At 50.9% G+C, this 14,819-nt stretch overlaps 1 protein-coding gene across 2 annotated transcripts; it reads right to left on the bottom strand.

Annotated features, from left to right (window-relative positions):
- Positions 1-114: 114 nt before the first annotated feature.
- On the bottom strand, positions 115-13,768 carry CES2 (carboxylesterase 2). Of its 2 annotated transcripts, XM_043599434.1 has the most exons (12): positions 13,603-13,768; positions 8,207-8,411; positions 7,165-7,306; positions 6,224-6,357; positions 5,885-6,143; positions 5,467-5,565; positions 5,064-5,204; positions 4,872-4,946; positions 4,478-4,622; positions 3,912-4,049; positions 3,312-3,384; positions 115-2,904 (listed from the first exon to the last, which is right to left on the bottom strand). In XM_043599434.1, exons 1-12 carry the CDS (start codon positions 13,673-13,675, stop codon positions 2,718-2,720), a joined length of 1,671 nt encoding a protein of 556 aa, XP_043455369.1. In that variant the 5' UTR covers positions 13,676-13,768; the 3' UTR covers positions 115-2,717. The 2 variants fall into 2 exon arrangements, with proteins under 2 accessions (XP_043455369.1, XP_043455370.1); XM_043599435.1 differs by lacking the exon at positions 8,207-8,411 and having other exon boundaries at positions 2,214-2,904; positions 13,603-13,752.
- Positions 13,769-14,819: the final 1,051 nt, after the last annotated feature.

The raw sequence follows: 14,819 nt of genomic DNA, 5'->3' as shown, positions 1-14,819 counted from the left end.
TAAGTAAGGGCAGGACTCTCCTCTGGGTCTTAGTGTCAGGAGCGTGTGGGGGTTGGGATGGTGGGGAGTGTGAGGCACTGGCAAATATTTACTAATTCAAACAGAAGTGCTGGCTCAGTGAGGAACAGGGTGAGGGTCATGTTGAGAGAAGATGCCAGATTCTGTCCTGGGGTTCCAGCTAGCGTTCAGAGCTGGAGAGGCCTAGGATCAAACTTCCCTCTGTGCTCCTTCCTGGATTGTCTTTGGCAACCTCCCTGGTGGGGGCCGTTCCTGTCCCTGAACCTTGATCCATAGGCACATTCAGGAGAGCTAGAGCATGGAGGGGAGAGAGACAAACACAGAGACAGGGACAGAGAGACAGAGAAAGACATGAAACAGGGAACCAATCACAGTAAGATACCACTGCACACCTACTGAAATTAATCAAATGTACAAGACTGATAAGACCAAGTGTTGCCAAGGCTATGGTGCAATTAGAACTCTCACAGATGGCTGGTGGGGTACAAAAATGGTATAGTCATCTTAGAAGACAGCTTAGCATTTTCTTTAAAATTTTAAAGAAATTAAATGTAAAAAATTGAATGTCACTGAAATGTCCACCAACTGGTGAATGGATACCACGTAGCATACCATACACGGAATACCACTTTGCAAGAAAAGGAAACTACTGGTTGCATCTCAAAAACATTATGCTAAGTGACAGAAACCTGTAACTAGTGATTCAATTTCTAGAACATTCTAGAAAATGCAAACTATGGCAATAGAAAGCAATTGGGTGGTTGTGTGGGCCAGGGTCAGGATGGGGATTGACTGACTGCAAAGGGGCATGAAGGAACTCTTTGGAGCAATAGAAGCATTCTAAAACTTGATGTGACAGTGATTGTATATTTCCTGAAGTGGGTGAATTTAATTGTATGTAAATTATTCCACAATAAAGCTGTTTAAAAAAAATAAGATGATTAAAAAACTAGTACTGGGAACCCACTTTTAGAAAGTATATTATGCATCTGCAGGGCTGAAAAACATACAGAGGCATGCATGCTGTGGGTGCTCAATAAATGCTTTCAGAATGCAAGAGAAGCTTCATGCACCAGTCAGCAGTTCACCACAAGGAAAGCCCATTCCCTCTAAGACAGCCAGGCTTAAGGTTATCCTCGTCTGCCATCTGGTGGCCTCTCTGCATCCTTCAGGCCCCATGTCACGAGGCTCTATGCTTGGGCTTAAATGTAGTGGAGGGAAAGGAGGACTTTCTTTCCTCCTGGAAAATCTAGTGTGTGGAAAGGGCAAGTTGGTCAGAGGTGGGGGCATAGCAGGACTCCTAGGTCCATGAGAAGAGGGATACAGCCTATTAGTGACGCAGAAAAAGTGCTTTGGTGGAACAAAGAGGCAGAGTGAACACAATTTGGTATTTTTGCACACTGAGATCAAATACCATATAAAACAGGGTTTCTTTCGGGGGGTGAGTAAGGTGAGGGAAAGAAAAGTTTAGGGAAAGCAATGGGGTAAGCAGGAAAACTGATCATGTGGATGCTCAGAGTGAGTTGGGGGATGTTCAGTGGGGGTGGGGGGGTTGGCAAGGAGAATTCTAAAAGGTAAGAGGAGCCCCTTCTTGGATAGAGAGGCCTTTGGAAGTCTGCGTACAAGAGTCTCTTCTCCTGAGCTTTCTGGCCCCTCAATCCTACTTCCAGGAAACATCTCACAGATAAACATCTTCATGGATGTGCTACAATCCTGTAAAGTTTGGGTGTCACAGCACCACTGAAAATAAAGGCAAATTTCAGGAGGTGGATGGCTGAGGGACCCACCCAGTTCTTCTGGACACTGCACAGCCGGCCCAGGTTCCATGGGCCGCATGGACAAGCTCAGGCCTTCTTCTTACAAAAAATGGAGTTGGTCACCTCTGTGGAACACAGATAAATGAGTGAGTGAATGCTGTGTTTAAATGTTTATTTATTTTTAAGATGGAGAGAGAGAGTGAGAGGGGAAGGGGCAGAGAGAGAGGGAGGCACAGAATCCAAAGCAGGCTCCAGACTCCGAGCTGTCAGCGTAGCACCTGACACGGGGCTCAGACCCACGAACCATGAGATCATGACCTGAGCCGAAGTCAGACGTTTAACTGACTGAGCCATCCAGGCGCCCCTTGAGTGTTGTGTTTAAATGTCAGTGATAGATGACATTTAGTCTAGGGGACAATGGGTGGGGCAGGGACTTTAACATTCACAGTAGCTGGTGGCCTCGGTGGTCAAGATCTCGGAGCTCCTGGGCTCCTGGCATCCAGATTTTCTACTTACAGATAGGAGAGCATGTGGAGCTTGCTCTCCTTGTTGAGAGCCAGGTGTGGTTAACATTTCCCAAAGCACCCTCCTTCAAAGGGAGGGGGGAGGGAGGGTGGGGATGGGGTAGAGGTGAGGAAGAGGGGGTGGGGCCCCAGGCTCAGTGGGGTGTGCACTTCCATCGGGGTTTGCCCATCCCCGGCTTCATTCACTGAGTATGTCTAACATGAGAGGATGTATGGGGGGCTTGGCAAGTGATATGCGGTAGGCCCTTAATAAATGTTTGCGGGCTGGCTGGCTGGAAGCATGCGTGAATGGCTATGTGAACGAAGGCAGAAGCGACTAGCTCCTCAGTGGGTGTGTGTGGGCATATGCGGTAGACTCCCACCTGCACCCAAATGCACCCCTCCACCCTCTCACCCTAGACAGGGATGTAACAGGGAGTTACAGCTCTTTGTGATTTTCCTCCGCCTCCTTTAGCTCCTGTATCTTCTGGGGTAGGGTCTTTGTCCAGAACTGGAGCCTGTGAGCCTTCAGGGCTCGGCCCACCGCAGGCTGCAAGTTCAGCTGTAAGTATTGCTCTTCCTGGTCGAACACAGGCCAGTGGGGCAGACCCTCGCCGTTGGGGTTCCTGTAGACATGCCCTCCCAGCAGGGCAGGGGAGAGTCACTCTAAGCCCTGCTGAGCCCAGACCTGGCACCCCAACTGGAGTCAGGCTAGGTACCAAACAAGCTGGGTGGGCTTGGGGAATGACAGGGGGATGTTTCTAGACTTAGGAAAGAAACTACCTCCCACTAGAGCGTCAGCTCCACCTGGGCAACCTGGGCTGTTTTTTCCCCTCCTGTCAGAGGGAGGCTTCTGGAGATGGACTGAGTGCTCAGCACCCACAAGGCCCCTCCCAGGCTCCTGAAGCTAGGGAAGGAACCACCATGCAATTAAGGAAACACGTAAGCTAGTAAGACACAACAGAAAAGGGGGACCTTGAATGGTTCAAGCCGCCACAGCCCCTGGAGGTTGAGGTGGGGCATGCCATCTCACCCATTTCGAGCAAAGTTAGCCCAGTACTTCATCATCTTCCTGCTCAACAGCTCTTCCTCCTCAGTGACTTCAACTATAGGGAGCAAGAGGACAAGGGTCCAGGTGAGTGAGCACCAATCCCGGCCCAGCACACGGGTCAGCCCCCACCTCACTCGCCAGCCTGTGTGCAACTTTTCCCTGGCTCCTCCCCTGCCCTCCCAGGCCTGGCTCTCTGCCCACTCTCCCCGCAGCCCTTGGGAGCCAGGCCCTCTCCCCGCCCAAACTAGGCTCATCTCTGTTCTAGAAGGCTCCCTTCTTCCTTCTGACACTGCAAAATCATTTAAGAAACAAATATGCCTTTCAAACACCCTCCTCTGCACCCATGCCAGTCATCCATGGTTGAAGTGGGGAGAGGTGGAGGGAGAGAAGGCCCCAGCCTGGAGAGTCTTGGACTCCAATTCTAGCTCAGCCTTTCTAGCTGTAAGATTTGGGCGCCTGATTCTTTCCTCTCTCTCATCTCTACAGTGAGGGCTATCACCCTCACTCAGGGACCCAGCCAAGGCCCTGTCCCGCATTCTGAGAATGAGGGGCCTCTGAGGGACCCCACCCAGGAACACTTACCATAGCCTTTCCAGAAGGCAGCTCCGAAGACAAAGAACATCTCATCACCATGGTCTGCCCTCACGTGGGGCGGCTTGGTGTCCTTGAAGAAGCTGGGCCGATGTTGGAACTCATAGAAGTAGACGGGGGCATGCACACCTAGAGGGTGAGGTGGACAGGCCGTGATATGGCTGTCCCTTCCCTGGGGCCGTCCTGCATTACCCATGGTGATGAGAGAGCTAGGTCCAGTGCTGGTTGGAATCTGAACAATGGGGTGAGGGAGCCACTGGCTGGAGCAAGAGCAGTGGGAAGGACCTGGGTTCAAATCGTGACCTGGATTCAAATTGTGTGTGGTTTTAGGTACGTCACTGAAGGTCACTGAACCTCAGTGTCCTCATCTGTAAAATGAGGAATGTCTCTTAGGTTAGCCATGAGGATTTATTGAAACAAGGGACATCACGTGCCTGGCACCTATGGGCCCAATAAATAGACATGAGTTGGGACCTGGACACCAGTAGACCTTGCCAGGGACCTACAGCTCTGAGCTGCCCCCTTATTGGTCTGGCTTTAGTTACAGATGTACTCACGTTGAAAACTGGCTACTTGGAGTGCAGGGATCACGAAGATATAGTCCCCCATCATCTCATGGAACTGGACCTGGAGGGTCTGTGGGTCTGCACTGTCCCCTAAGTATTCCTCCATCAATATGTCAACAGACTGAGGAGGCAACACCTACCCCAGGTGGGTCAGAAATAGTCAGGTTAGGTGGACTGCTGGCAGCAGGGAGGCAGCAGGGTCCGGGCTGGGCAGACGGATCCTGGGATGGTCTAGGGAATGGAAGGAAGGGGCCTAGCTCCAGGGTGACCCAGCCTTTGCTCATGGGAGGCAACGCATGGACACGGTATCTTGGGGATAGGTCTTCCCTGCCTCCGGACTGGAGTAAAGGCCCTCTTCATTGGGGCAGGACCCCAGAAGCCTCACCAACATTGCCAACATATTCCGCAGAACAGCCTTCACAGTCTCTCTGTCCTTCTGGGTGTCAGAGATGTCCAAGGCCTGGGTAGTGGGGGAATCTCAAGTTGAGGGTAGGATGGGCCTAGCTAGAGCTATGAAGCCCAGAGCCCTGCTCCCCAAAGGACTTCTGGCACCTGGGAGCTTGGGGCTGAGCCTCACCGAGGGGATGAGCCAACCGTACTCATCGTTGTTGACACCAATGATGCTGGGGACAGGTTGAAAGTCGGCAGAGGCCAGCAGCTCATGGGGGTGCCTGGGCAGGAAGGTCCCATCCACCATGCCAGGGATGATCCTGAAGGGCTGAGAGGGCCCACAAAGTCAAGTCCCTTTTTCTGATGGCTTCTGGATCCCAGTCACTCCTTCCCAGCTCATCCAGGACACCCATACCCTCTCCCTCAGGAGGTCCTACAGCTGGCTCAGCATGGCCTGGCCTCAACTTCCCGCTCAAGACTGTGAGGACACCAATGTGTGGAGATGGAATAACTTGCCCAGAGAATGAAAGGGATGTGTTCCCCACACCTGTCAGTCCTTTTCCTCCATACACGCATCCACTCAGCCTGACCTTATTAATGGCCAGAATCTCCTCTTCACTCTTGCCCCTCAGGCAGTCCACCAGTGCCTCTGAATCAATCTGGCCACAGGCAGACATGTTTGCCACCATCTGTAAAGAGACCAGGCAGGGGCTGGCTCATCCTTCCAGGCAAGGGTGAATGATTTGTCTAAGGTCCCAGGTGGGGGCAGGTGCACCACAAATCTCACAGGTACCAGGGCAGCAGTTTTGCGGGCCATAGAACATGCTCAGCCTCTGCAATGGCAGAGTTCTGTGGATTCTGATCCCTGAGCCCCTCCGCAATCCCCGGAGAGGTGGCGGTTTCCCAAGTGCTCTGATGGCAGGGTAGTCCTCGTTGTCCTCATTTAACAGAGTAATGGAGGCTGAGAGGTAAAAGATGAGGCAGCTTCCCACAGTTGGGGGTACTCACCGTGGAGACCGCATCAGATGAGCTATCAATGAGGCTGGGCAATAGAGCCACACCACTCTCCATGATGGCACCATGGAAGAGTCCTTTGGACATGGGGGACACGACATGTGAGGACACACTTGTGCCACCTGCAGACTCGCCAGAAATGGTGACACGGCCAGGGTCTCCCCCAAAATAGGCAATATTTTGCTGGACCCAGCGTAGCACAGCCACTTGATCCAGGTAGCCCCAGTTGCCGGTTGCATGCTTGTCTCCAGTGCTGAGAGTGGCAGGGACAGGGATTATGGGGCTGTCCTGGCTTCACTCAGCCGGCATTGCCCTGCCCAACCCCAGGCTCACCTGAAGAAGCCCAGTACACCCAGGCGGTACTGAATAATGACCACCACCAGGTCCTCAAAGGCCGCCAGTGCAGAGCCATCATACATGGAAGCCATGCCAACCGTAAACCCACCACCGTGGATCCACACCAACACCTGGGGAAATTAAAGCACAGACACCATGTGGCTCCCATCCAGCCACTGGGGCTGCTACCTAGACTAACCACCACTTTGGCTCTGTCTGCCTAACCACATAGATAGAACGCAGGCAGGGCAGGGTGGCGTCTTCATGACCTGGGCTGAGGGTGACCCAATTTCTATCAGGAAAATTTGGCTTCTGATATTTTGGGGCCCTCTCCTCCTGGCTCCATTTCTCCCAGAACTCTCTCTGATGTGGAAAGAAAAGGGGAATCATCCCACATGCACATTAATCAAAAGTTTCTCCACTCTCAGGGTTCCTGCGTGGCTCAGTCAGTTAAGTGTTGACTCTTGATTTTGGCTCAGGTCATGATCTTGCAGTTCGTGGGTTCAAGCCACGCATCAGGCTCTGCAATGACAGCACAGAGCCTGCTTGGGATTTTCTCTTTCCCTCTCTCTCTGCTCCCCTCTCTCTCTCTCTTTCTCTCAAAAGTAGATAAGTAAACAAACAAAAGTTTCTCCATTCTCATAAGCCCAACAGATACAGCACCCGAGTGGGTCTCCTGGGCATGAGTTGGTTGGGTAAGCCTTGGGTCCAGCCCAGGGCCACAGCTTGTGACCTCCGGGAGCAGTCAGGGTTCTATGACCCCATGGCCAAGGGTCAGCCATTAATGCTGAGTAAGAAGCACTCCCTTGGACCCACTAGTGGGAGGCTTCTCAACAGGGTCCACACTGCAGCAGTGCCCAGTCTGATCTTGTTCTTTCTGATCTTCTTGCAGAAGAAATGTCCTCCCATACCCCAGCCAGCTAGGGCCTGGCACTCACGGGCAGATTGGAGCCTTCCCTGGCATGGGCCGGTGTGTAAATGTTGAGGTACAGACAGTCTTCGGACATGGAGGTGAAAGGCAAGGTCGCATTCAGCAGTTTCAGAAACATCTCATTTGTGATAGTGATGTTCTGCAAACACCTAGTGGGGCCGTACCACAGTCAAAATGAGATCCTGGGCCCACATTTTCTCCCAGCCTCCCTCAGTCCCACCTCCCCTGAGAACTTGCTCACACATGGTCCTTCCCTAAATCCCCTCTGCACCAAGTTACAGGCCACAGGCTCTGGGGAAGCTGTGGTTGAGCCCAGTCTTCCAGGGAGGCCTCAAGGTTGTAAGGGCCTTGGATACCAATCCTCCTGAGGCTGGGAAATCTTGACTTTTGGGGGTCTCTCTGAGACCCATGGGTTGCATGTGTTGGTAGGCACCACTGTCTTCCTGTACTCAGGCCGGGAGCAGGGGAGTAGCCCACACACATGTGCTGCCTGCATGAGTGGATATTAATTTCTCACAAGAAAAGCAGTGGGGCATCCCTCATCTCAAGTCAGACTGTCAGGGAACCTCATCACTCCAACATGGTTTCCAGTAGCAAGAACATACGCAAGCCCTTTGGCCAACGGCAGTTGGCCCTGCCACTGGCATGGTAACTGCACACAGTGGGGATCCTCTACTCCTCAAGGATCTACAGTATCTGCTGCTGGAGTCAGGGGCTCCCATAGGGTTCATGGAGCCAACTCAACGTCTCCCAGAGACACCTTCCCTGGTGGCAGAGAACACTTGACATAACTACAACCTAGGCACATCTGTATCTCTGCCCATCCCTTCAGCACTTGGAGCTAATGCCCCTTAAGTGCCAAGCCCCGAGCCTGGGAAAGTTACTTTGCCCTTCCAAGCCTCTGCATGCTCGTGGAAAAAAATGCATGTGAGGACCCATCAAACTCAGAGGGGAGACTGGCTGTGGAGGCTTAGATGAAATGACAACTGTAACCTGGCTCAGAGTACCCTCCACCCCAGGGACTGGAGTTCCTTGGACTCCCTGCTTACATAGCTGGGTGGGAGGTCCCGTCCTTTACACCACTCCAAGATTCAGGGGGCTCAGGGGGTGCAAATCGCAGTGGTCCTAGAGGCGCTTTAGCAAAGGGAATTCCCAGGAAGGTGTGGACCCCCACATCAGTGCCTTTCACGTGGATGAGGCTCCCCCGCACCTGCCCCGTGTGTGTGGTCCGGATGGGGCTGGCAGAGTCCTGGCCTGTGAGCAGAGAAGTGGACATCAGGGTTGAGTCTACCAATTAGTTGCCCTCCCAGGCTACTAATGTTGCCCTCTCCTTCTGGTCTTCAGCTCAAGGGACTCTGACTTATAAACACTTGCTTTACAAATGTCCTGCCTTTAACCTTTGTGTGTCTACTCTCCCCCCCCCCAACCCCCCAACCCCCACTGTCCTTGCTGGGTCTGGCCCTGGCCTTTTCTACCACACTCAGTGAGGTTCCTTGGGACTTAGCACCTGGTTGACCTCCAGGAGCTTCAAACATATGGTCACATAAGCTTGAAGGGGTGAGAGTGTCCTTTCTGCTGACAGTGAGGCAGTAGAACTGTGGCAGTTGGACACTCAAGGCTCCTGTGCTTAAGGATCTCATGCTCTAGGTGGCAAGAAATGACACAGAGAAAGCATCCTTAGAACGGGGGCACCTGGGTGGCTCGGTGGGTTAAGCGTCCAACTTCGGCTTAGGTCATGATCTCTCGGTTTGTTAGATCAAGCCCCAGATTGGGCTCTCTGCTGTCAGCACAGAGCATGCTTCAGATCCTCTGTCCCCCTCTCTCTCTGTCCTTCCCCTGCTCGTTCTCTCTCTCTCTCTAAAATAAATAAAAAGTTAAAAAAAAAAAAGAAAGCATCCTTCAAACAAAGTGATGATGTTATGAGGATTATGAGGAGAGCAGAGCCTCTCCTACTGTGGGGATCAGGGACGGGAGGAAGTGACTGAAAGTCACCTAACACAAGGGGCCAAGCTGATATTCTTTTTTTTTTTTTAAATAAATGTTTATTCATTTTTCAGAGAGAATGTGTGAGCGAGGAAGGGGCGGGGGGTGGTGGTGGTGGTGGGTGGGACATAAGATCCAAAGCAGGCTCTACGCTGACAGCAGAGAGCCTGGTGTGGGGCTTGAACTCACGAACTGTCAGATCATGATTTGAGCCGCAGTCGGACATTCAGCTGACTGAGCCACCCAGGTGTCCCCAAGCTGATATACTTAACAAAGAATTTCTACAAATGAGTAAGAAATATGCCAGCTGCATGTACTTGGTGAAAGAATAGGAAATGATGAGACAATATGTTCAGACAGAGTAAGGAATACAAATAAATGGCTCATACACACACGAAGAAGTGTTCACCTCACTCGTGCTAAGAGAAACGCTCATTGAAATCTCACTGTGACGTCAACAACTTACTTTGTCACAAAAAGCAAGACAGTCAGGCAATGTGTGTTTTCTATTGGAAGAGTCCATAGCGCTATGTGAAGTAGTCTTGCCCCAAAACGTGACAAAGCAGAATGTAAAATTGAAATCTGGTCAAGCCTTGAGAATACAAATGAATGAATACAAGTTGACAAGCATACCGGGGACAGAGAAATAGTTAAAAGACACCATGTGGATATAATCAACGAAGGCCAAACTCTGGGATCCTCTCCAGAACAACTAAATTGGTTTCTTCAATGTAACAACCAAATTATAAAGAAAATAAAAGAGAAGCAGAGGAAGATGCTGAAGATTAAAAGAGATTCACATAAAAAAAAGGTGGATAATGGGGCTCCTGGCTGTCTCAGTCAGAGGAGCATATGACGCTTTATCTTGGGGTCATGAGTTCAAGCCCCACGTGGGGTGTAGAGATTACTTAAAGAAATAAAACTTTTTTTTTTTAAAGACCAATAATAACAAATGTTAGTAAGGATGTAGAAAAACTGGAACCTTTACATATTGCTGGTGAGGAGGTAAAGTGGTGTATATGCTTTGGAAAAATATCTGGCAGTACTTGAAAGAGTGAAACATGGAGTTACCATATGACCCAGAAATTCTACTCCTAGGTATAAACCCAAGAGAATTGAAGACATATGTCCACACAAAAACTTGCACATGAATGCTCATAGCAGGATTACTTATAATAGCCAAAAAGTGGAAACAGTCTAAATGTCCATCAACTGTTAAATGGATCAATAAAATGTATCATATCTACATGTTGGAATACCATTCAGCACTACAAAGAAAAAAGTACTGAGCATGCTACAGCATAGATGAAGCTTGAAAACCTCATGCTCGGTGAAAAAAGTCAATCACAAAGGATCACATATTGGATGCTTTCAGTTATACAAAATGCCAAGAATTGGCATATCCATAGAAACATAAAGCAGACTGATGGTTGCCTAGGGCTCAAGTTGGAGGAAAGGAGGAATTGATGTGGTGAACTCTGTGAATATACTAAAAACCATTGAATTGTACACTTAAATGGGTGAATGGTATGCTATGTGAATCATGTCTCAACACTGTTATAAGAAACACGTCTACCAATTTCCAAAGTATGGACCTTATTTGAATCCTGATTTAAAAAAAATATGTAAATACCATTTATGAGATAATACAAAATAAGAACATTTGGCTAGATGCTTGATTGCATTAAGAAATCATGATATCGGGGGCTCCTGGCTGGCTCAGTCGTTAAAACATGTAACTCTTGACCTCAGGGTTGTAAGTCTGAGGCCCATGTTGGGTATAGAGATTACTTAAAAATAAAATCTTGGGTAACCTGGATGTCTCAATCAGTTAAGCATTCGACTTCAGCTCAGGTCATGATCTCGCAGGTTGTGAGTTTGGGCTCTGTGTCGGGCTCTGTGCTGACAGGTCAGAGCTTGGAGCCTGCTTCAGATTCTGTGTCTCCCTCTCTCTCTGCCCCTCCCCTGCTCACACTCTGTCTCTCTCTCAAAAATAAACATTGAAAAAAATTTAAAAAAATTAAAAAATCTTTTAAAAAAAGAAATCATGATATTGTTTTATGTCTATATATTCCTTTTCTTTTAATAGGAGATAAAAAATCTACACGTGATGTAATATCTGGGATTTGCTTCAAATAATGGTGCGAGGGAGAGGTGGTAGTCTAGACAAAACCAGGTTGCTCAGGTCGTAATTACTGAAGGTAGATTATGGATACAGCAGATTTGTTATATGATTCTACCAGAGACTGGAAGCCCTTTGATGCTGTGTGGCTGCAGGCAGCCCTGACTTTGTACCTTGGGGTACAGGGAGGTATCCAGTCAGGCTCCCCGTACTCCTGGTGTTAACTTCACTGGCTCCTGACTCCCTGGAGCTTTCCCTACGGCAGGTTCAGGTTCTGCTTCTGCAGAATTTGGCCAATCTGAACCTGGTTCCATAATAAAAGGGGAAAAAACAAACCCCAAAAACAACTCTGGGGATTTATACCACCTACAGATCAGAGACAAAAGGGGATGAGGGACCTTGAAGGTGGACCCAGAAACTGAGTCCTGAAAGCGAGGAGGAGCTTCAGGATGGGCAGTCACACCTCCCTGTCTTTTCTCATGCACTTCCCTTTACCCTGAACAAAGGTCGTTCCCATTTCTCCATCTGTGGGAATCCTGACCGTGCGCCTCCACAAGGAAGCTCTCCTGGGTTTCCCAATCACAGTTTATTGCTTCCACTCTTGAGCCCCCAACACCCTTATCAAAGAGTGAAAGGAGTGTCCTTTCACTCTTCTTTCAGAAGGACATTGAATGCAGTGACTCCAGGTTTGAAGAGAGGGTTGTTGGTATTGTGGAGGATGCCCAAGGGGGCCTGGGCTGAGGGGAAGTGGCCATGCGAGTGCCTGCCTGTCACTGGTTTTTGCATGTTCAGTCAGGCTCTCCTGCCAGACCCACCTTTCCCTTCCCAGCTTGCCTGCCTACCTCTACCCAGATCACTTATCAGATCAGCATGGATCAATATGCTTGATGCCGTATCATGTGGATAAGATCAGAGTCGGCACTCACAGGTTCCACAGAGGGCAACTGAGCAATGTTTTTCCACGTCAAAGGCCCACCCCTCTCCCCAGTAACATGCTGCCTACACACACACACAGTTCCTTGCCAAGTGCGATATCTGTCCATGTAATTCACTGAGGCCACTGGCCTCCAATGCCTGAATGTTGTCATAGCAAAGGACACAATGCTGAAACGTCCCTGGTCAGAGGCCAGTTACATCAAGGATCCTTGAAGAGAAACTGTTGTATGCAACAGTATGAGGAAGCTCTACCGTGTACAGGTATAGGGAAGTCATCCCCTGTGTCAGGAAGTAGAAAAGCTGGGTGCCAGAAAGGGAGGGAATTTGTGATCATTTAGGTGAAAACCAAGGATGTGTGCACAAATCCATTCTTCGGTAAACTGAGCAGTGTGTAAAAAGCCCTGGGGACCTTGAAGGAGCCAGGGCCAGATGGGACAGGAGAGGGTCAGACATATCACCTATGCCCTCTTCTGGCTTGTCTATTATTTCTTTTTGAAAGTGGGTCCTATCCAAAATATTAACACTTTTAATCGTCCTGCTGGAAAGTCTTGGTGACCGCTGAGAGCCAGGTGAGCAGCTAGTAAGGGTGGAAGTGGGGTGGGCCGTGGGGAAGGGATTCATGTGAATGTCTCCAGGGCAGATTCAACTGGGAAGAGGGAGGACAGTCAGGTCTCACAGGTGGGGCCGTTTTGGGTGAGAGGATCACGCTGGCCAGAGGGGGCACAGGAGCTGCAGACACCGAGGCATGGTGCCAGAATAGCCTAAACTACTGGTAACCTGAAGCTGACACAAAGTGCTCTGTGACACCTTTGCTCTGAGGCCAAGAGGTGCCCTCACTCCAGGTGGGTGCATGGGGTGAAGAGGAAACAGACAGCCTCTTTAGGATGCAGAGGCAGGGGGCTTGGGCTTGTATAGCCAGATTCCCCAAGGGCCAGTAACCTTGCCTGGGGCCCCTTTAGAGGGGTCTTCAGTGGGTGCCAGGACGCTCTTCTGGCCAAGGGCACAACACTCAAAGCCAAACCGCATCAGGAATATTACTACTGGTATTTTTCTTCGGGGGCAGCGCCGGCTCCACCACAAACACTAAGAAGGAAACATCCCAAATGATGCCCCCACCCCCAGCCCCGCCTGCGTCACCAGGCGCTGCTCAGAGCTCCTGGCCCTACTTGCATCACTGGTGTTGTATGCTCAGACAGCCCCAACTCTCTCTGTGCCTGTGAGGGCCCACCCGCCGGGTTCCCGGACAATCGCTCCAGCATTCAGTCTGGTGCAAGTTTCCTTCACTGTGGTTCTCCACCCGTTCCCACCTCTCTGGGACCTTCCCTCCTGCAGCCTCAGGTCCTGACTCTGCAGAATCTGGCAAGTGCGACCACCGTCCCTTGCCACCCCTCAAGGGAGCCTCACCCTGGCCCAGGACGAGAAGCAGGAGTCCACAGACCACGGCGTTCAGACACCCGCGAAGTAGGTCCAGTCGCATGGTCTACCCAGTGCACAACTGCTGTTTTCACCCAAAGACAGCCCAGAGGCTGCAGTTCTGTGAGTGCCTCCAGCAGGGCACGGAGTTTGACCTAGGCTGGAAGTAGGCGGGGCTAGCTGGGAAGGGAAAGGCAGGAGAGCCTGCTGCACACGCAAAAACCAGTGACAGGCAGACACTGACATGGCCACTTCCCCTTGGCTCCGTCCTCCTTGGGCATCCTCCACAATACCTCCACGATACCAACGACTCTCTCCTCAAACCTGGAGTCACTGCATTCACTGTCCTTATAGTCACAGACCTGATAAGGGTGCCAGAGAGTGGGAGCAATAACCTGTGATTGGGGGACCCAGAAGAGATTCCTTGAGGAGGTGCATGGTCAGGATTCCCGCAGATGGAGAAATGGGAGTGATCTTTGTTCAGGGTGAAGGGAAGTGCATGAGGAAAGACAGAGAGGTGTGACTGCCCATCCTGAAAAGCTCCTTCTTGCTTTCAGGACTCAGTTTCTGGGTCCATCTCAAGGTCCCTCATGGCCTTATTGTCCCTGATCTGAGGGTCTCCGTGGACCTCCTCTCTATTCAGTCAGAACCTACATTTTGAAGTGCACGCATGACTGTGGCATTATCGTAAAGACAACCCCAACCCAATCCCACGGCTTTCCACCCCTCCCTCCCCTACCCGCCAAGATCGAGCTCAAGGTCATTTATCTATTTGACAAACATTTAAAGAGCGCCTGTTAGTCCCTGTGCTGGGGACTCGGCAGGGCACTCCCGGGCCCTAGGTGGAATGGGGGGGGGGGGGTGCAGGCGCGTCATTGGGAGGTTCCGAAACGCAGTAAACGGTGTCAGCACAGAGGGCATTTGGTACGGGAGCGCCCGCCCAGCCTGAAAGGCAGACTTCCTGGAGGAAGTGGTGCCTGAAGATACTCCAGGCCGGTCTTTAGTGTCCCCGAGAGTCAGCCGTGGCCTCCGCCGTCCAGCACCCTGCGGGCTCGAACGGCCAACACCGCTCGAGTGGCTTCTCTGTGTATTTGCCAAGCGGACTGCATTTCTCCGGGTTAGCGCACAGAGTGAACCCAAGCCACGGCTCCCCTCAAACCCCAGAGCTAGAACGGTTGGTGCTGCCTGTCCCTCCTGCGACCCCGTCG

The sequence above is a fragment of the Prionailurus bengalensis genome, chromosome E2 (assembly GCF_016509475.1).
Source record: "Prionailurus bengalensis isolate Pbe53 chromosome E2, Fcat_Pben_1.1_paternal_pri, whole genome shotgun sequence".
Taxonomy (NCBI): domain Eukaryota; kingdom Metazoa; phylum Chordata; class Mammalia; order Carnivora; family Felidae; genus Prionailurus; species Prionailurus bengalensis.
The sequence above is the reverse complement of the archived record's forward strand: the minus strand, read 5'-3'. Positions and strand labels throughout refer to the sequence as shown.